At 41.0% G+C, this 22092-nt stretch overlaps 1 protein-coding gene across 3 annotated transcripts in view; it reads right to left on the bottom strand.

The window, feature by feature from the left end:
• Positions 1–16803, bottom strand: part of flna (filamin A, alpha (actin binding protein 280)) — a 61884-nt gene extending 45081 nt beyond the window's left edge. For all 3 annotated transcript variants that reach the window (XM_058642440.1, XM_058642442.1, XM_058642441.1), the window contains exons 1-2: positions 16548–16803; positions 6832–7303 (exon numbers count right to left, since the gene is read on the bottom strand). In XM_058642440.1, the coding sequence (XP_058498423.1) occupies positions 6832–7201 (370 nt within the window). In that variant the 5' untranslated portion in view covers positions 7202–7303; positions 16548–16803. The remainder of the gene's footprint in view (positions 1–6831; positions 7304–16547) is intronic.
• Positions 16804–22092: the final 5289 nt, after the last annotated feature.

Raw genomic sequence — 22092 nt, 5'->3', positions numbered from 1 at the left:
CAACACTGAATACTGGTTTATAAAATACCAACAGTGTGGGCAAGTGGAAAGGGAATTTGGCTTGTAACTGGAGGGTTGCTGGTTCAAGTCCCACCAGGTCAAAGGGCTGAGTGAGCCCCGAGCAAGGTACCTAACGCCCATTTCTTTATTCTGGGAAAGTTTCTAGCAGAGGATGGGTTAAATGTAGGGAAGGAATTTCCCTGCAGGGATGAATAAACACAAAAGCAAAACAGGAGTCCAGACCCCAGAAATATTATTTACCGTCGTTGTCGGACAAAATAAATAAAAAGTGCCTCACACACACACACACACGGTACAGCCACATTTTTCTGGAGACATGGATCAAACCAACTCCTACCAAGTAGTTCATACACACCAACTTGTATAACTTTTGATAACTGATTAGTAATTAAAACCAGCTGTGCTATTACATTAACCACTGTTATTGGTGTGATGCTACTGCTCACATGAGCCCATGTAGAAACTGCAGTGTTGAACCGAGTGTACAAAACAATTCATTTATTTCCTCTTTTACGCAACACATAGATGGACCTGGGTCTCATTCACAAGGACACGACTTGTGCTTCGACAAGCCTCTTCTTATAGCACTAATATAGAACATGTTTCATTATTATGTAACTATGTAACAGGAGGAGTCTGCATGTTGCCACACAGGCGTCTGTCTCAACCTGTACGTCTCTTCTCCTCCCAGGCAAAAGACAGGGGGAGGTAACAAGGTACATAGTTACACCACAGATCTATTCACCTCACAGCCTGCCCATGTGGATGATGGGAAGAGTTTGGCAGTCACTGGCATCTTGTTGTTTCAACAGAGGGTTTGAAGTGTGTGCTGCTGACAGACTGTAGCCCAGAGGACACAAGGGCAGTTGACAAATGCATGGAACGCACATTGTTTTATTAACAGTAGCCTATGGTTTTTTTGGGGTGTTGATCTGCTTCAACACAGCTCGGGTGTTTAAGATTCATCACACACACACACACACACACACACACACACACACACACAAGGAATGAAGCCAAGTGAAATGATTGAGCTTGTTCAAACATGGGTGTGATGATCACAGAGGAATATTCTTGCAAGTATTGACTCTGTGTGCACAACACAGTCATTCTTACACAACCCAATAATTAAAGATAAATGAAGAGATTCATGAATGTAATATTTTGCCAATATAGTCACAGAGAGAAGCAGGAAAAGTACATTCCGACCCAAACTGAGGCTATAAGGACAGAGGCAAACTATCATTTGGGTATAAATATATAATATAATATATTATATAATACGGGCTGCAGTTTCTAGGTGCATCTCCAAATCAAGGTAGGATCCTGAAACAGTTGAATTTTAAAGATGAAACATCATTTGACCCTGTTAAAGGACTGGTCTAATGTTTAAGATCTTTCAAAGTATTTGAGAGACTTATTCCTGTGCACAGTGAATCTGCAAGTTTACATAATGTGTATCCTCAGTGCAACAGAAGTACAAACAATGCTTTGCACGAACACGTTTTGCCAGGCTTGCCATAGCGGAGCTAACACAGTGACAGCTATAGATTGTTTTTTTGGTAGATTTTCTTGGTGGATTTACGGTCAGCGTGAAATGCTACTGTCATGTTAGTGACTTTGACGTCAATAATGTCAAATACGAGCAAATATAAGCAAAAACACACCAATGGCAGAATAAGTTGGCATGACTCAACTAGAAACGGCTAATTCGCTGCTATGTTTGTTAGCTCGACTTTGCTAGTTTGCAGAAACTGCTGCCAACACAAAATGTGTGAAATAAATTGGAACCGTTCTCACAAATCAAGGCTTTAGTGTCTGTTTAAATTTTCAACCAAGCAAGTAATGACACACTAGCTAGCTTCTTCTGTTTATGCTTTACCCAATAGCTACAAGGAGTCTAGCCTAGCTTGTCTTGCCTCGTCTACGCAGACAAAAATACAACAAATAACAGCCTTCATCTCAGATGATGCTAATGGTTCGAGTCAGGACAGGGAGATAAAAGCTGGTGGAGATAATGACATATGAGGGTTTCTTTAGATAATTGCTACTTCTTTTCTACTTCACCTTGGGGCTTAAAGAAGCCGACTAATCAATAATTATTTTCCAACATTGTCATTTCCCATTTAAGGTGGGGCCATACCAATTCAATAACAATACATTTTATTTATAGCATTTGCAACACAACAAAATCTAAATATATCTATGTTTAAAACCACTAAGTGGTTTTCTTCGACGTTCACTCATTTATCAAAGATAACGACGGATTGATTGTTCGTAATTTCCTTTTGGCTAAAACATCCAGCCCTAAATCATAATATAATGATCTAAAAACAAAATAGTTTGACATATATTATACATTCATCAAACGTTTATATTCAGATATAAACAACAAAAAACGTTTTCAAAAACTTTCACTTAGAGTGAATGTGACATTTATCACGATGAACTGATTATGATTAATAACAATAATATCTTTTCTTATCACTGTTGTTAAAACAAAGTGCTTAGTAAGAGAATTAAACCAAAGTATGTTAAACTCAAACAAAAAGCTTTCAAAGAAAACTTAAAAAAAATAAAAGGTCCTTCAAACCCGGCTGATTGATGTCGACTGACTTTATTATTTTTATCTTGATCATTTTTGGCCGTATAACCCAGTTCTAACTAGCCGCACCAATGGCTAACAGGCTAATCTGGCTAAAGTTTTACTGTATGACGGCCGCGCCAATTCTCTCATCAAACTCTTGGCGAGACGGTGAAAAAACACTAACACGTTAATTTTATTGGACAAAAATGCCACAAATACCAAACATTAAATGCTCTCTGTTTCTCAATTATAAGTTTTTCTTGAGTTTGATTGTAACGGAGATTAAAATGAGGTTTTAACAGCCTAGTTTTTTTACACTTTAAAACTAATGACAGTGTGAATTACTTTATTTATTAATGATTGATGTTTGCAGCTTTTGTCCTGTTCAACTCCAAAATGTGACCTTTTTTGGCTTTTCATTGGTAAAGCAAAGTACTGGTTTGTGTTGAGTAAGTCAGGATGGGAGTCACAGTGGCCACTGTTGCATATTAATACTTTCTACACTCGAAGAAACGATACGTAAAAAGAAGAAATGAAAGAGGTGTAGTTGTCGTTTAAGAAAATTAGGTGCAGAGAAGATACAGTCAAAACTAACTGGTGACAGGAATAAAAAAAGAAGAAAAGAAAAGAAAAGAACAGAAGCTTTAAAAAAAAGTAGACAGGACCAGAGTGCAAGAGGTCTGTGGCCAGTGTTTGGTAACTTGTGGTGAGGGTTTGCTGACTGGGTGTGTCTACTTTTGCAATGAAAGGAGGAAGTAAAAGAGGGGAGAGCACTGCCCTCCTCTCTCATCTTCACATTGACATGACTCAGAAGGAGCAGCTCCGATGAGGGTGAGTCAGTGGGAGGCACACACAGACAGATAGACAGAGAAACAGACAGACAGACAGACAGACAGGGATATGCAGGATGGCTCATTGGTTCCTGGCACTGATCCCTGAAAAAGTACCAGCAACAGAGCTTTCCAAACACAAACAATCATCTGCAGTCAAGAAAAGTTATCAACCTCGTACTGCCCAAAAAAGGAGGTTTGAAAACGGGACTTTTGCAGCTTTAATGTTTATATAGATGATATTGGGCCTGCAGCTAATGATTATTTTCATAATCAAGTAATGTAATGTATTGATTGTAATGTATATTATATTGATGTGTAATGTATTTTGCCAAAAATGTCAGAAAATATGTTTCCCAAACCTCAAAATGATGATGCTCTCAAATGTCTCGTGTGGTCCACAAACCAAAATTAATCAGTTTTTATATTTTTTGCTTGCTGGAGCAAAAAAACCTAAACATTCACGTTCAATAAGCTGAAACGCATTAATGCTTTAAAAAAAACACCCATACCAATGATCAAAATAGACAGTATCTACGCACAAGCTTGATGAACACAATCATTACTAATGATGAAATATTGCGTTGGAGAATGACCTTTGGAGAGTGAACTTTTGACTGTGGCTTCACTGCAGGTCAGTGGAGAACAAAGATCTGATGGTGCAAGTCACTGATTCAGTTTCAAGTCAGGACTGATTCAACCTTTACACGGGAACTCAAACAACATGAAACTAACTGAGTCACTTTAAAGGTAGATCGATTTGGCTGATTAATACCAGAACAATAAGAATCATTCAAATGATCTACCATAATCAGGCAATTACGTTCACAATAATTGGATGATTATTGCTTATTTAGATCATTTGCCCTAATCTTTTCCATCCAAACGTTTATTTTTCATGCATTTAATACTTACTTTGCATTCAGATTACTTTTATTTAAAATACCGACATGCCGGCACAAAATTATTGAGTAAATGTTTTTTCACCTTAAGCAATGTTGTGACACAACATTTACTTACTATTAAATGTTTTACCTCAGATTTCTGTCTATAATAAACTGGTTTCTTCAAATTTAACTCAAGAGCAAAACTAAAAACTCACTTTCTATTGCAATAATTATCAATAGCGACTGATTTGGAACTTTTTATCGTGTAACCCACAGGAGTCAAACTCTATCAAAACCACCATCCATCCAGTGTTGTGAGGAGAAGAGCAGCTGCATGTCGGCAAAGCCCAGAAAAACCCACGTCCATGTCACCAAACAGGAGCCAAGTCCTGTAGAGGGAGACCAAGCCCACTGCACGACATGAGCACAGACAATAGCCTTGTGTTCCTGTGTTTCTGTGTGTGAGTGAGTACAGGATCAGCTCTCCTGTGCTACTAGGCCTGAAGTGAATCCCCAGCCTTCACAGTTTGGCTCGGAGCGGCCCAGCCCGGCTCCGGCTCCGGCTCCGGCGGCGGCAGGGGGAACAGGAGAAAGGGGCCTGGGGCCCACCCTCAGCACACTCATGTCCCCCTCCTCCCAAAACAACCCGCCTCAAATCTGGACAGCCTGAGACAAAGCGGAGCTCCCCTGGACACCGCGGGGGGAAACGCCTGCTTTCTCACTGGAAACATGTACACTCACTTATTTTCACACCACTACACAACAGCAAACTCCACATTCCAGCATGTTTCTTTACAAGGTGACAGATGCTTGATTTGTTTTCCTACTGGGTAGCGACATGTTTCACTTTAGGCTGCGCACACACACACACACACACACACACACACACACACATCACATCCAACTACAGCTGAACAATTAATCTGTTTCAAACAGCAAGTGGAAACTATGCAAAGTGGCAAACCACAAAGGATGCCATTTATTAACAGAGCTGTTCTGACTCTACGACGTACACAACAGTTTATAGAAGAATTAGTGACATCTAATGGTGAGATGGCAGATTGCGACCTACCCTTGCCTATGTTTGTCATGGCACCAGAAAGTCGTTCTTCTTGGTTACACTAGTTGTTTTGTCTGCTTTAGAAACAGGGCCGTGCAAGATGGTGGCCTCTGCAAAGCAAGAGGCAAGGCCCTTGCCCTGAGCACGCAAAAAATGGAGCTTATTCAAAGGCGCTGCTTCAGAAGATGGCAGCCTTTGGAAAGCAAGAGTCGTGCTTAAAGTCGGAAAAAGCTATGATACACTAATACAAACAGACTTTTTCATTTATATTTCAGTGTTTATTTAACAGAAATGTGTAGAAATGCATTTGTAGCTACTGCTAATTTTCAGCGCCCCCTGCCTGAAAGAGATTTTGAGGGTAGAATATTCAATTTCTGCCAATAAACCCTCCTACAAGTTACACACTGGACCTTTATGTTCTCATATAGTACTGAAAATGATAAAATGATAAATAATATACATAAATTGGATATTTTAATCAAATTACTCAGACTGCTACATAGGGCTGAACATTAGGGCGGAGTCATTTTGAATAAATATCTAAATGTGATTATTTTGACAGGAATTGCGACATGAATTTTACATAATTATACTCAAAACCATATTTAAAATGATTACTGTGTGATATTTGTGCAGATCCATGAGAAACAAAGATGTTCTCTTCAGATTGTAGATAGTTGTGTACAGATCAAGACAAAAATGAATCTAAAGTGACATTTTGACACACATTTGAACATTACAGTAGCGATTTGGATAAAATCTCAATTTATTCTTCGGCCCTAATTGAATCATCATTTAATCATTTTAAGATGGCCATGCTGTACCAGGATTCAGTTGGTTGCAATACACAGCTTCACCCCTAGAGGCCATTAAATCCACCTCACTGGTCCTTTAATGTTTTTGATGCTGTGGTAATCCTACGTCACGGTTTTTTTTAATTATTAAATGATGAATATTGAACTTAAGCCGACTTTTAAAAGATTATATTGCAATTCAAGTCACAATATCAGTAGTTAGGGATGATCGTAATCAAAAGAAAGTCGCAATTCTATATTTTCAGCTACTTTCAAATGTTGTATCGCAATTTAAGACACAATATCAGTAGTTTGGGTTAATCGCAAACAAAAGAAAGACGCAATTATATACTTCCAGCTACTTTCAAAGATCATATCACAATATCAGTAGTTAGGGATGATCGTAATCAAAAGAAAGTCGCAATTCTATATTTTCAGCTACTTTCAAATGTTATATCGCAATTCAAGACACAATATTAGTAGTTAGCGAATGAAAGAAAGACAATTATACACTTTCAACTACTTTCATGACTCAAAGTTAACAGTGGAGACACAACCTGAATGAAGGTGAAGGTTTGTGGAAACCTTCGCTCTGGTTCTGGTTCTGGTTTTGCAGTGTGCGTGTGTGTGTGTGTGTGTGTGTGAGACCCACCTATGGACACCAGCTTGATGTTCTCCTTGTCCAGGAACTCCAGCGCCACCGACACGTTCTCCAGCTGCATCTGGCGGAAGGTGGGCCTCTGGTTGTACTTTCGGAACATCTTCTTCTGGGACAACACCTCCAGGAGCCCGATGAGCCGCAGCCCGTCGCCCAGGTCCGTCTGCAAGCTGCCGATGCGCTTGTTGACACATTTCAGATGCTCGTTGCACCAGCGGGTGAAGGTGTTCTCCTGGATCTTCTTCCACGGCGCGTCCTCGGCCAGGTCCTTCTCCGTGGCGGGCATTTCGGCGTCCTTGTCCGAGGAGAGAGCGTTGGGAGCGGGCGAGGCGCTCTGGTGGAGCCGGGGGTGGGAACCACTCATTTTTATGGTCTCGGCTGTGTCTTGGTTCGCTGGATTTCTTTTTCTGGGCGGAGTCTGCTCAGCTTTGCTTGGCCGCGCCCTCTCTCTCTCTTTTCACTTTGACTGTGTGAGAGAAAAGGAAAAAGGAGAAGAGTGAATATGAGAGTGCACACTTGGAGCCTGGAGACACTTCCTTCAACGTTACTTTAAACTTTAAAGTTAATATAAGTAAAACAATTATCGGTACACTGCACACACACACACACACACACACTCTCCCAGGAACAAACACACAACAAAACATTCAAAAACTAAATATAGAAGACAAAGAAAGTTGAAAAATGTTGATCATTCTTTCTCAAACCAGGAAATGATGATGTTGCACAGGTCTTTGTTTTGTCCACAAACTAATATTATTCAATTTTTTTAATGATTTCTTTGTTATGTGGAGCAAAAGAAAACATTATTTTCTCTTATATGGAGAAAATATTCACATTTGACACTGAAAAAAATCAGTAAACTTCTTCAAATTCTTTAAAAAAAAACAAAAAACATTTAAATTTATATTTTCACACACACACACACACACACACACACAGCATCCCATTAAGGAGTGTCAGTGACCGGTGCAATAGAGTGCAAAGTGCCATCACTTGTTAGATCAGTGCAGTCCAAATGATGTCATTAATGACTCTTTTAGTCCACGTCCAGGTTTACACACCCTGAGTTTCACAGTACATAACACCGGGGGGTTCAGAGTTGTGAGCTAAATTTAATGTGAGCTGCTCTGTGATTAGAGAAAACCTGCAATTACTGTATGAGGTGTATAAAGAAGGATAAAGACATGTTGTCTTCACTGAGTCTCAGACACAGACACTCGCTCTCATGGTGGGGACACAGCAACAATACAGATTTTTAACTAATAAAGATTTGCTGCACCAAAGTCCATAGAGAAAACCAAGGTTTTTAGCTCACAGGGACAAAGGAGTTCAGCGTCTCCTGCTCCTTCATTTGGTGAGTTAGTGTTACTTAGGTAAATCCAAACAAAGTATTTCAAAACACTGAAGTCACATAATAACACATTGGCGCTCACTCACGGAGGCAACGGTGGATCCACAACTCCTGCACTGTGATGTAAGAATCCACAATTTTCTCTATGGGCTTTGGCACTGCGAGTTTTAACAGTTCCTCGTTTTAACAGATCAGAACATTTAAAAATGTACTTTTCCAGTTGGAATAAGCAGCAAACATACTGTAAAGAAATTGTGGAGTCGATTTTTGTACTTTTTTATTAGGCGAGTCTCTGTTAAGTGGCTTAAATCTGTTTTTGTCCCCACTGGCAGCCAAGCGTCCATGTCTTAGGGCGGTTCCACAGTTAGTCCACTGGTGGCATGAGCCACAGAATCAGCTCTAACTATGTGTCAGTACCACATACAACCACACTGCAAAAGAAAATCTGAACAACCACCTCTTTAATGTTCACAAAAGTCTGAGCACAGCTATAAATAATAGTGGGAATAGAGGGAAATGTTTTCTGATTATAATGTAATTTGGGATTATGGGAGGCAAACAAGATCCTGCTCTAGATGAGTTCTCTCTCACAAAATGAACATTCCTGTGAAGTAATGTTATCAGCTGTTCTTAGGGGCCCCCGCCTCCATCCTCTCAGCTTTGGGGGCCCCCCAGGCAATTACCTGCCTTGACTATTCTGTTGCTACGCCCCTGCATTCTGCTTCATGGTCATTGCAAACAGAACAAAGTGAACTCTGAAGTCACTCACAGCGAGTGAATGGGTGAGTGTTCAGGACGGGTGGAGGTGACACCTCCTCGTCTGGACATTCTACGGCTGTGTTCTTCAAACGTGACCCATAATAACCACTTAAAGACGCTCAATGATACCGATATCACGAAAACATATTGGTATTGGCCCAAAACAAAGATTTTCAGGTCAATCAAACATTTTCCTTCTCGTTATATTTTAAAATATAACTGCGTGGAGGTAACGCTCACGTCCTTCACAGTCACATGACTGGTGGTCATGTGGTGGACGTCTGTCTTTACAGTGCGTAGAATGTACTCACGTGTTTACAGCATATTTACAGCTAAAAGCTCTTTTCACGATATTCAATCCAGTGATTTTGGCCAGTATCAGACCGATATCAGTACCAAGTATGATATCAGCTCAGCTCTACCACAGATACAAACCAGCGATTGAACTCATAGTGTTTGTTTTGAAGCTGTTTACTTCATTTCTTTCTCTTTTTGTGGCTTCTCCCTCTCGAGGGGTCAATACAGCGGCGGCTCTTCCTGACGTGGGTCGGGTCAATTTAGGAGTGTCCAATTAACAATGAGCAATGGGGATTGGGCACCTTGCTCAAGGGTACCCCAAACCTTGATTTTGATTGGCAACCCCACGCTTACAAGCCCAGTTCCCCTCCGCTTGTCCATGGGCTGTATGTCCAGGTACTTTCTGTGTTTGTTTGGACGTCAAATTCATCATTCCACGCCACGTGATCCCTGTAGCTCAACACTTTCCACAACAAAGAAGACGGTAACCATGGCAACATGCTTGAGGGTTTTTTTGAGAGGAAGTCTGCTGGTCAAAACCAGGACTTTAACAAAAGAGGAAAGACTTATTAAACAGCCTTATTTAAAAAAGAAAATGAGACAACATGCTTCCTCATTTCCAGCCCTGATTTATCCTGCATCACCTGGTGACAGGCCCCGCCCACAGGCCCCACCCCTTCACCGCAGTCATGTGTCACTGTTAATGACTCGGGTACTTACACACACACACACACACATACAAGCTTTTGTCTCTGTGAGTGTGACAGAGTGTGAAACAGAGATCAGTGACTCCTCACAGAGTCAGAGCTGTGTTTGTTTGAGTCTGCACACGAGCAACTACGAGCCGCGTGAATGTCAGCGCATATACACTGTGTGTTTACAGGCCTTATCTGTGAAGAGGTTACAGTTTGGATGGGCCAGACGTGCAGCGTCTAGACTCCGGCCTCCTCTGTTTGTCTTTGCTGTTACTGGCCAAACAGCTGGATGAGATCACTCACCAAATATGCACTATATGATGCTACTAATGACGGCCTGGCTGGTTAACAACAGCAGCAGCAGCAGCAGCAGCAGCAGCAGCAGCAGCAGCAGCAGCAGCAGCAGCAGAGGAAACAACTGCAACGATGGGCAGATTCCTTCAGAAACATCCTTCACTTGTTCCTCTCAGTCAGTTTTGTAGAAGCTAAACTACGGGGATGAGGTGGTGAATACTGCAATCCTTAAATCTGAAAGAGGAACCGCCTCAGGAGAGAGGACTTTATTCCTGGAGCACATTTAAAAACAACGGTGGTATAACGACAAGGTATAAAACACCACAGTTAAACAGTAAAATAATAAAACAATAAAAACCTAGATAGAAGTTGACTTTGAAGGCCAGAGAGAAGACGTGGGTCTTTAAAGGTCATTTCAAAGGTTCAATGGTGCGGGCAGATTTCATTTCAATGGCTAAAGCGTTCCAAGGTTTTGGGGCAGCTCAGTTTTTAAGTCCAGGTTTTGGGCAAATCTAAAAGCCCAAGAGTCCGGTTCAGAGAGGTAAGACAATAAGAGCTTTAAAAACCAACAATAACAGTTTAACATCAATCCTCAGCGAGTGGAGGGAGCAGCGAGACAGGTGTGATGTGGTCTCACTGGAGTCGTTGTTTATAAATCAGCAGACTAGATGTCTGGTCTAATCCCACGTACAGAGAATTATAATAATCCAGCTGAGATGTTATGGATCGGTGTGTAAAGTTAGGAGTTTAGTTGTTTATCTTGGCGATGAGTCTGAATTTAACGACTGTGTGATTTATTTTTCTAGATTAGATTAGCAGACGATCCACTGTGGCGACCCCTACAGGGGGAAGGTGGAAGAAGAGGATTGGTCTATTTGTGCAGTAACAATAAAGTTTTATCAGTCTGTGAAACACAATCACAACAAGTTCACTCACTCATCTTCTGCCGCTTTAGGGTGGGACGCTGGTGCTAATCCCAGCTGACATAGGGCGAGAGGCGGGGTCACGTCACCAGTCGCCATCACAGCGTTGCACATATAAAGACAAACAACCATCCACACTCACACTTACTCACTTCAGAGTGTCTATTTTGACCTAATCCCCACCAGATCTGCATGTTTTTGGACTGTGGGGGGAAAATGGAGAACCTGGATTAAACCCCACGCACACACGGGGGAGAACATGCAAACTACACACAAGTGAAGAAAGTGAATCAGTTATAATGACATTATAAAATGTGACGTGTGTCGTGTTGTTTTGTTGTTTCTTTGAGGAAATCCATCTTCTGAATCATACGAGAGGCAAACGTCAAGAAACAGATGCAGGTTCATGTTTCTGATGTGTTTTCTGATGTGCAGTAAAAACACTGCAGCTTTTTGACTAAATAAGGAGCTCAGTGCCAGGAGCCACAGTGTGGCCAGCAGTCATCAAGAATGCCTCGGCTCACTGTGTATGTGTGTGTGTGTGTGTGTGTGTGTGTCTGGTCAAAGGAGAATCTGAAGAATGCCCCTCACCCCCATAACAACCCTGCAACTGTGAGTGACTTAATGAAAGAGCTGGATATGAATCAAACACACACACACACACACACACACACACATTTACATTAAAACAACTAAACTCTGCTCCCACACGCCGTGTCATTCAGACTTTTCTGCTTTTTACAAATAAAGTATCAGTGGAGATTATATGAGAACAGCAGCAGCAGCAGGATTGAGATTACAAACATGTAACACACACATGTTCTGATCCACTCGTCTCTTCACAGCTGCAGCTGCACGACAAAGTCACTGAGTCAAAGTCTATTGTTTCACTGGAATTCACCAAATAAACACGAGACAAAACACAGGGCGGGGACAGAGACACAGTGGACCAGGACACTGAGGGACGGACCTCTCTGCTTTGTCATCTGCCTCCCTCTAGTGTTCACAGGTGACACTGCGCTTTTCTCACTTTTCTATTTAACCAGGTAACAGCAAAGTCATTAGAACATTAAAAGTTTTTCATGTCTGATCTGAACCCATTCTAAACATGATTAATCTGGATTTAATTTGGATCATTGCAGTACCAGTGGATTCATTAAAGGTTTACTGTCTTTTGTCTTTTATTTAAATAAATGTTTCCACAGGCGTCTCCATTTATTTAAAGGTAACTAAACTGACAGTAACTCTCCCTTTATGCCATTCCTTTATTATTGCCCCACTGTTGCACATTTTACATTTTATGTTTATAATTATTGTATTGCTGCGATGTTGAAACAATTTCCCCTCGGGGATGAATAAAGTATTTCTATTCTATTCTAAAGCTTCACAGTAGAATTTTGACACAATCCCATAATTTCCTCTCGTAAATCTAGTACTGAATTTAACTATAGTTTTGAACCACTAGTTTTTATTATATTTTACACTTTCTTTTAATACTTGTTCTGAACTACACTGCAGAGGACAGGATGACTTTTTGTGTGAATAAACTCAGTAAATAAACTAAATATTAAGTTGTGTTAAAGTTGAATAAAAGCTATAAAACTTTGAATGCAGGACTTTTATTTAGTATACTACCTACGGATGTATTTCTATCAATTACATTTAATTAAATTATAATTTAAAGCACATAAAGAAGATTGTTTTTCAGTGTATTTCAAAAACCCAAGTGTTTTAATGTGCTTTCAAACTGGAGCTCAGGTTCAGACACGATGCTGACTGCTGAGGTCTGAGTTAAATCATATTATCAAAGTTATTCCATTTGTTTCTCACTGTCTTAAATGTGAGGCCTTGGGTCAAAGGTGACAGCAGCAGGATGAGGATGATGAGGATGATGATGATGATGATGCACCAGAGAGTGCTGAGAGACTGTGACATGATACTGTGCACACTCAGATTAAATGAGGTTAAGTGTTAAGATGAATGTAAGTGTCACACACTCTTCTTCTTCGCCTTCTTCTTCAGGCTGATACTTGTGGTTTTCTCACCAACACACCCATCACACCAGAGCAGTCACAGGAAGTTGGTTCAGTGAGTTATACCCACTGTTGTCTATAACCACCTGACACAAGCATGCAACACAGCGGTGGAGACAGAGAGACAGAGAGACAGACAGACAGAGAGTCAGACAGACAGAGAGTCAGAAGCAGAGATTGCAGCACAGCGTGTCAGGGTGAAAGTAGGACAAGACAAGAGTCAAATAAGGACAAGTTCACCCTCTTCTTCTCATGGCACGGATCACTTCCTCCTCTTGATACTTGAGAAGTCAAAGTGCAACATGTGTCAAGAAAAGAAGAAGTCTTAACGCTGCAGGGTGTGGATTGAAGTCTTTTTTGTTTTTGTTGTACAATTTGGTGCCTGTTGACCTGTCTATAAATATAAAATATAATTCAAATATTTAAAAAAAAAATGATGTTATTATTCCATATGTGTATATTGTACATATAGATATGCATTTTTATGAATAAATGTGTGTGTTTGCAGTTTCACTGCCTCATTAGGTGAATACAAAACACACAACATGTTGTTATTATTCTGCCTCTATTTAGACGTCATGAATAAAAACAATAAAACATTATTTGAAAGAAGCATTTATTTTAGTAGCACTTATTTATTTATTTTTGTTTCTATTGCTTGTGTTTGTTTTGAGATATAAACAAATCACTTCTTGTGTGCAGTGTGGCTACACAACATTTAAAAACATGTGCTATACTAACAAAACTGTCACTTTAAGTGAAGAATTTAAATGAAGTAACAAATGGGAACTCTTTAATTTAATTACATATATATAATTACAATATGGTAATAGTACAGTACAGTATATAGGTAATAATTTGTAATTAGGAGGCAATATTATAGAAATAACATGGAATAACTAGGTAATAACAATGAAAACATTTGTTTTTCAACTTGTAACTTTAAACAATTCACTATAATATGGTAATTATCATAGCATATTACTTTAGAAATAACATTATTTTAATATTTCCTCCTTATTTTAACCACACTGTGTTACCATAGATATTACAAAGTTGGAAATAAGAAGGTATTATATAATAATACCTCACATTACACCATGTTTTAATGTAACATCATGTAAAAAAAGTGTTACCAAAAAAAGGGTAATAAAAGTAAAGTTTTGTTAAAATATTTCTAATTTAATTTAAAACAAACCAAATCTTTTCCCAGGTTATTTTAGGAGTCTGGATGTTTCGGAACAAAACAGCAGATAAGAAAGAAAGGAAATATTTTGGCCTGAAAACACTTTATATAAACCATCAGTGGACTCTTGACACTGCGATAAGTCGTCTGAGTCTCAGTCTGGACAGTTTTTGGCCCTCGACGCTGCTGCAGAGTCAGAGTCACTGGAGCTGCAGTCAACAGCCGACAGACAGACAGACAGACAGACAGACAGACAGACAGGCTGCCATCTGAAAACACATTTTTCCTCCGCACTGTTTTAGATGAAGCCTCTTCAGGAATGTTATGAGCTCAGTGTGAAATCACCTGCCGCTTACATCTATGCAGAGGATAAACACGGCACATTCCACCTATTCAATCATAACAGCAATGAGGTTTGAGAGGAGCGACAGACAGACAGACAGACAGACAGAGAGACAGAGAGACAGAGAGAGAGAGACAGACAGACAGAGAGACAGAGAGAGAGACAGACAGAGAGCGAGGCCTTCATTCACTCTGAGGACGTTTAAGTATCAAAAGTCATATTCTGATATAAACTGTACTTAAGTAAAAAAAGCTGTTGTTTTGGTGGCGAAACAGGGATGAATGTCACATTTGAATGTTTCTCAGTGCCTTATACTGTACACTCTCCAGCCACTTTATTAGGTACAACTGTTCAACTGCTCGTTCATGCAAATATCTCATCATCAGCCAATCACAGGGCAGCAACTCCAGTGCATCTAGGCGTGTACACATGGTTAGGATGAGCTACCGAAGGACAAACCAAGCATGAGAATGAGGAGGAAATGGGATTAAAGTGACTTCAAATGCAGCATAGTTGGTGGGCTGGTCTGAGTATTCCAGAAACTGGTGATCTACTGGGATTTTCACATCCAACTATCTCTAGATTTTTACAGACGATGGTCAAAAAAAAAACAAAATAAAATATCCAGTGAGAGCCAGTTTTCTGCCAGAGGTCAGGGACCAGACTGAGATTATAGAAAATAATCTCTCACGAACAACAAAGATCGACTGTGTGAATGCACAACGTGTCAAACATCGATGGAAGCAGCAGAAGATTCTACAACATGTCACACAGTTCCAGAACATATCTGTCAAATTTAGACAAATCTAACTCACTGAAATCAGAGTATACTGCTGTATATCAGCAGGAAAAGACCTGAGCCACACAGGATCTACAAACTGCACCTGTGTCCGTTATCCTGGAAGTTTCACAAATAAAAAGATTACAAAATGAGTAAGAATCTTCAGTATCTACCATGAGTGACATTGGTCCAATAAAGTCATTATTCATGTTTATGAGCTGTTTTTGTGACACATAACCACAAGTTCAAACACAGTTTTTGTTTAAATTGAACGTAAATTAAACTACACAACAAGTCCACACACAGCTCCTGGGATCACGATCATGTCAGATTTGTCCTTCTGATTCAGGGATTTTGACCGGAAGTGGATCAACAGAGATACAGACCATCACATCAGCAAAAAGTCTGGGTGTGTCATTAAAAAAACCTGTTAGTTACTGTCATGAGCTCTGTTTCCTGAAAAACACAAACGTGCCGTAAACTGCACTGCACCGTGGGAAAAATATGTTTAGAAAAGATAGAACTCGGTGTCTCTCTGCTTGTCCTGCGTCAGAAAACCACCTGAGTTTGGATGGAGCAGGTGAGTCTGCTCATGTGAGACCCGCTCTCGGCGGCGGAGGGCGCAAGTGGCCATCACTCCCTCCCCACTCCCACTCCCCCCCAAAAAACTCAAAAGCTCCAGAGCAGCAGCAGCAGCAGCAGTCAGTGTCCGTGTTTTACCTTATTTGGTGAGGAGCCCCCTCGTTGTAACGCTACAGAGATGCTGCTGCTGCTGCTGCTGCTGCTGCTGCTCACGCGAGGCTCACAAACAAACTGACGTGACATGGAAGGAGATGTTAGTGGCAGCGAATGCGTAAAAGCAGCAGAGTTGGTGGTGGTGCGTAAAAGGCGCAGGACCCCCCGCCGACAAACCGGTCTCTGTCGCTCCAATCACACTTTCACCAAACTATCTCAAACATTGTCGCAGCAGCATAAAGACAAAAACACGTGGAAGAAAGAGTCCACGCGGGCGGCATCACGCTCTCACTCTCCCAGCGGGACTTACATGTGTGGCAGCCTGTGGTCCGGTGCGTCTCCAGTGCGTCTCCAGTGCGCGCAGCAGCAGCAGCAGCAGCCTGCAGTTACCGGGGTGTTAGTGAGTGTGAGTGTGTGTGTGTGTTTGTGTGTGTGTGTGTGTGTGTGTGAGCTGCACCGAGGTCCTGGACCTCCCTCCCCACGAGCAGTCCCAGCGGGGGTGAAAGTGGGTTTATTGGTCGTTGGCGTGACGCGCAGACAAGAAGAGGTAGTCCCTCTTTCTCTTTTGCTCTTTTCTACCTCTGCGTGTGCTCGTCTCCCTCTCTCTCTCTGTCCCGCGCGGCGAGAGCCTTAATTGGTAAACGGGTGAAGCATCAGAGGTGCAGGGAGTGTTGCTCTCTCTCTCTCTCTCTCTCTCTCTGTCTGTCTGTGCGTGCTGCCTCTGAAGAAACAGATGACGTCATGACCGCGCCTCAGGGATTTTTAAAGGTATGATGTCACTTACCAACAAAGTGCACCTACCTTCTTCTCATCTTTACCTGGGGGTGGTCTCTGTGTCTGTGTGTCTGTGTCTCTGTGTCTGTGTCTGTGTCTCTGTGTCTCTGTCTCTGTGTCTCTGTCTCCCTCCACTATAGGAGACACATATGTCCATGTATTGGTCAGCTGATGTTTTAGATCATGGGTTAAAGAAAATCCCTTAAAAAACACTTTTACTCTTTGGTTTTTGGACCCAGTGTGAGACGTTATTGTTGTTTTTACCTGTGTTGCTGCTGAGGTATTTTATTGTTTAGGTCTTATGTTTCTATATTTTATATTTCCCTCATGTACAGCAGTTAAAATGCTTTATAAATAAAGTTGGACTGGACACAGTTGGAATGAGGCATTTTTACTTTTCATACAGTAAAAGTCATTGCATTAAGAGCATTAAATAAACTACACACACAAAGAAAGAAGAGTCTGTTAAATTAAAGTCTTAAATGGGTAAAATAAGTAAAAATACAAACATGAATTAAGAATAGGTTAAAATAGCAATTTTAGCAGTATTACAATAATAAACAAAGTGACAATAAAAAGTTAAAATGCATTTCACATACATATTTTACACATGCAGATGTTTTTAATCTGAGTTTTAATGAACATTAAATGCTAATTAAGATTCTCCCGTGTGCTTGGAAAGGAAACGTGAGATGAGAGATAATCAGCTGCAATATGCAACGTCACCAATAGATGTCACTAAATCCTACGCACTGTACCTTTAAGATAAAGGTGTGTTAAAAAGAAGAGTTACATTACATTACATTACATTACATGTCATTTAGCAGACGCTTTTATCCAAAGCGACTTACAATAAGAGTTTTGCGTTGTTACATGAATCTCTCCACAAGTGACAACGTGTGTGTGTGTGTGTGTGTGTGTGTGTGTGTGTGTGTGTCCTCTCTTTCCTGTTATCTGTTATTATTCAGGAAAACTAGTGAACAACAGGGACATGGAGTCGTGTTTCTCTCTCTGTCAAACCCTGCTCTGATTCAGTGTGGTGGTGGGAGGCGTGTGTGTGTGTGTGTGTGTGTGTGTGTGTGTGTGTGTGTGTGTGTGTGTGTGTGTGTGTGTGTGTGAGTGTGTGTGTGTGTGTGTGTGTGTGTGTGTGAGTGTGTGTGAGTGTGTGTGTGTGTGTGTGTGTGTGTGTTAGTGCTCTCCAGCTAAGCATTGGCTCAGGAAACAAGAATGTTCGGCCTCTGCTGTGCCCTCTACTTACAGTTCATCAGTGTAGTGGGAGGATGCGGAGGAGGAGGAGGAGGAGGAGGAAGAGGAGGAGGAGGGGGAGGTTAAAGTGAGAGTTGAGGAGAATGAGTTCACAGAAATCATTAACATTAACCACAAGTTTTTAAAATACTAACATTTTAAGTCACGAGGTCTTCTCATCACATGACACAGACTTTTTTAACTGACTTACAGTTTGACGTCGTTCACTTTGATTCTTGTGACGGAACGTCGCGCTCGTGACTCTTCCAGTGACGACACTCTCTGACCAATCAGTGGCCGGCAGTCTGATGACGTCACATTTTAGTATCGACTCTTAAAAAAGGCACCAGGTACTATCACTGATGGAAAAGCTGCTAAAACAGAGTCGAGCCGTGCTCAGTCTTGTATAAAGTACTTGAAAGTGATACTCGAGCAAAATCTTACCAGAAAATGACTTTGGTAGAAGTTAAAGTCAGATTTTAGAATATCACTTGACATTTACTGTACTTAAGTATCAAAAGTCATTTTCTGATATAAAATGTACTTAAGTATTAGAAGTAAAAGTAAGAGTATTTATCAAAGTGAGCGATTTCAAATTTGAATATGACATTTATTGTGGCTTCTTAACAATAAAAGCATAACATGTGACAAACTCTCTCTCAACCTCCCTGTGTCTGCTTTTATTTTTGAATCTTTTGGAGTTTGTGACGCGTCTCGACGTCACACTGTGTTTTAATTCAACTTTAATTAACTTTAATCAACTTTAATTCAACTAATTCAACAATGATATCTGCGTGAGCTCGCTGGCTCACCGGTCGGCTGCTCAGCTGATCGCTGAAACCCGGAGCCCAGAATGTACAACAGAAACCCGGAGCCCCGAGCCCGGAGCCCCGGTGTCGGACGCGATAAACAACAAGTCCACATGGAGCCGAAATCTGCTAACGGCTAACAGCTAAAAACAACTAGCGACAACAAACAGACATTACGTCACCAACTCAACTTTATACTCAACTTAAGTTTTATTTACACTTCCATCTTTTCTTACACACTCACATTCCGCCGTCACAGTGTCAGTGTCTTGCCCGGGGACACACCAGGAGTCGGGGACTGAACCTCTGACCTTACGAGTGAAAGCAGACCCGCTCACTGAGCCACAGTTCGGCCCCTGGAGGGAAAGACAATGTGCCATTAAAGGTTTAGAGCGGGGAATTCTTTTTTATGCCTCAGACCTTTAGTCCACAGCTGACCATACTGGAGACAGGGTCTATTTTTAAGAGCAAAAGAGATTTACGATCCTCAGACATGTGAGTGAAACAGTATTGGATGTCTGGTCGGTGCAGTGACCTCAGACACGACAGAATTAAATTAAATATAAAACAAGTTTGTGATACGGTCACTCTTAATGAAAACGTGGCTGCTAGTGGGAACACAAGGAAAAAGGCTTGTGTAATAAAATCATACATGTCTATGGTATCTTAAAAATGTTTTTCCTCATCATGTGACCACTGTAAAAATAATTCATGCACCAAAATCCATAGAGAAAATCACCAATTTAACATCACAGCACACACACACACACACACACACACACACAGTTGTTGATCCACTGCTGCCTCCGTCATTAAACTCAAATGTGTTGTGTTGTGACTTTGGTTTTTGAAATCCGTCCTTCAGGATTTAACAAAGAGACACAAACTTACTAAACTAGGCAGCAGGACAGACACCAGAAGCTCCTGTCTCCCTGCGAAGCAAAAACTTGGATTTTCTCTGTGGAGAAAGCAGCAAATATACTCTTTAGATATCATAAACTCAAGAAAAATACATGTTTTACCATGTGTCAGTGCCTTATGTACAACCACATTTAAAAAATAAACCTGAAGTCCACCTTAAAATGAGCTTACTGCTATATCATGTATTTGTAAAAGCACCACATTTATTGACCCTTTAAATTCCAGAGTGACCTGCTGAAATCTTCCTGACCCTGTGATTAGTCACTGAGAGGAAGAACTTACAGAGGAGTATGAGGCAGGAAGAGAGAGAGAGAGAGAGTGAAAGGATGTCATGGTCAAGGCCGAGGTCAGGCTTATTTACATAGCACATTTGAAAAACAACCACTGTTGCCCCCAAAGCGCTGTACAAGTTTAGATAAATGAAGTTGGTGTGGCAGACTGTTCCAGAGCTCAAGTTTCAAGTCCTGAACATGGAATGACTGAGAAGGAGGTGACCTCAGTGCTCCTGGTGGAGACAAGTAAGATGGTACGCTGTCATTTAGAGGTTTAAAAATAAGAAATATCATTTCTAAGTGGATCCTGCGTCTGCGTCTGCGTCTGCGTCTGCGTCTGCTGCAAACGTGCTGCTGTGTTTGTGAACCAGCTGTAGACGGCGGAGAGACAACTGATCAAGGCGTTGTGGTATCCAAACAAGACGTAATGAACGTATATGAATGATGTGGAAGAAAATAAGATGTCTGTGTGAACAGATGGAAGAAGAAAGAGGAGGAGGAGGAGAAGATGAGACAGAAACAGAGAACGGGAAGGAGGTGATGGATCCTTTCTCTGTGAAAGAGCCCATAAAATAAAATGTAGAGTCCGACTTATCCTTTTAACCCAAGTCATTTTCCAACAAAGAGGGGCGAGCTAAAGTTCTCTCTCTGTGTGTGTGTGTGTGTGTGTGTGTGTGTGCGTGTGTGTGCGTGAATCAGTTTGTATTAATCAGAGCCAGATGTTTGCTGATGTGGTTGTGAGCTCGTCCACTCGGTCAGTGACATCATCCGTGTGCAGCTTGTTGAAGTTACATCACCAGAGGCGTACTTGTTGGGGTAAACACATGCATATGCGCTTGTGTGTGCGTGTGTGTGTGTGTGCATGTGTGCGTGTGTGTGTGTGTGTGTGTGTGTGTGTGTGCACACTCACACATGAGGAGAGAGAGAGAGAGAGAGACAAAGAGATAAAGCAGAAGAAATTGACATTATAATGTTGTGACAAAAGCCTCTGCACACCGCGCACATTCACAGTTAATGACACACAGATCTGTGTGAAACAAACCAGTGACGGACTCACACAAACCTGCTGCACAGAAATGAAAAACACAATAAGTTATTCTTTTTCTGTCTGGGAGCCGTTTGTCCTCGTGGGGTCTTCTGCTCCCTGTAGTTAGGGTTCTCTCAGCGGTTCACGAGGAGCTTACATGTCCTCACAAGTCTCCTCCTACTCTAAATACAAACAGACGTTCTCTTTAAAGTTCACGCTGGGTTCCATCGACATCAGAACCTTCAGACGTCGGAAACGTGGGAGTGACGTCACCTTCTAGTCCACTGTGTTCCAGAGAGGAAACGTATCCTCAGGGATACCAGTCGATACCAACCTCTAAATTAGGGTTCTCAAATGGCGGGCCAGTTTGACAACTCTGCTCTCAAGGGTCTATGGATGAAAATGAAAGAGTACGACGTGTAAGACAAATACAGCACAAGTGCAATAAATGTAGACAGTGTTCTAATCTGATTAATCACAGGGTATCTGTGGATTCATTATGATTAATCAACATTCACGACGAGCTCTGCTTAACCATTTGTTTTTTATTTATTTATGAGAAATACAAATGATGGTATTATTAAAATATAAAAAAATAACTTATATCAACTTAATCATACCACAGTAAAACTCAACAAATGTGTTATTCAGAATCAGAACCTTTTCAAATCAATTTCAAACTAAATCTGTTAAAGATAACCTTAACTCGAAACAATTTGAAACACTTTTGTCAACGAAAAAAAAGCTAAAATGTGAAAATGTTAAAATACTACAATACTAAATCAGCACTGATGGTAGGTCTGGGTG

Source organism: Solea solea, chromosome 11, assembly GCF_958295425.1.
Source record: "Solea solea chromosome 11, fSolSol10.1, whole genome shotgun sequence".
Lineage (NCBI taxonomy): Eukaryota > Metazoa > Chordata > Actinopteri > Pleuronectiformes > Soleidae > Solea > Solea solea.
This window is presented reverse-complemented; position numbering and strand designations above follow the sequence as displayed.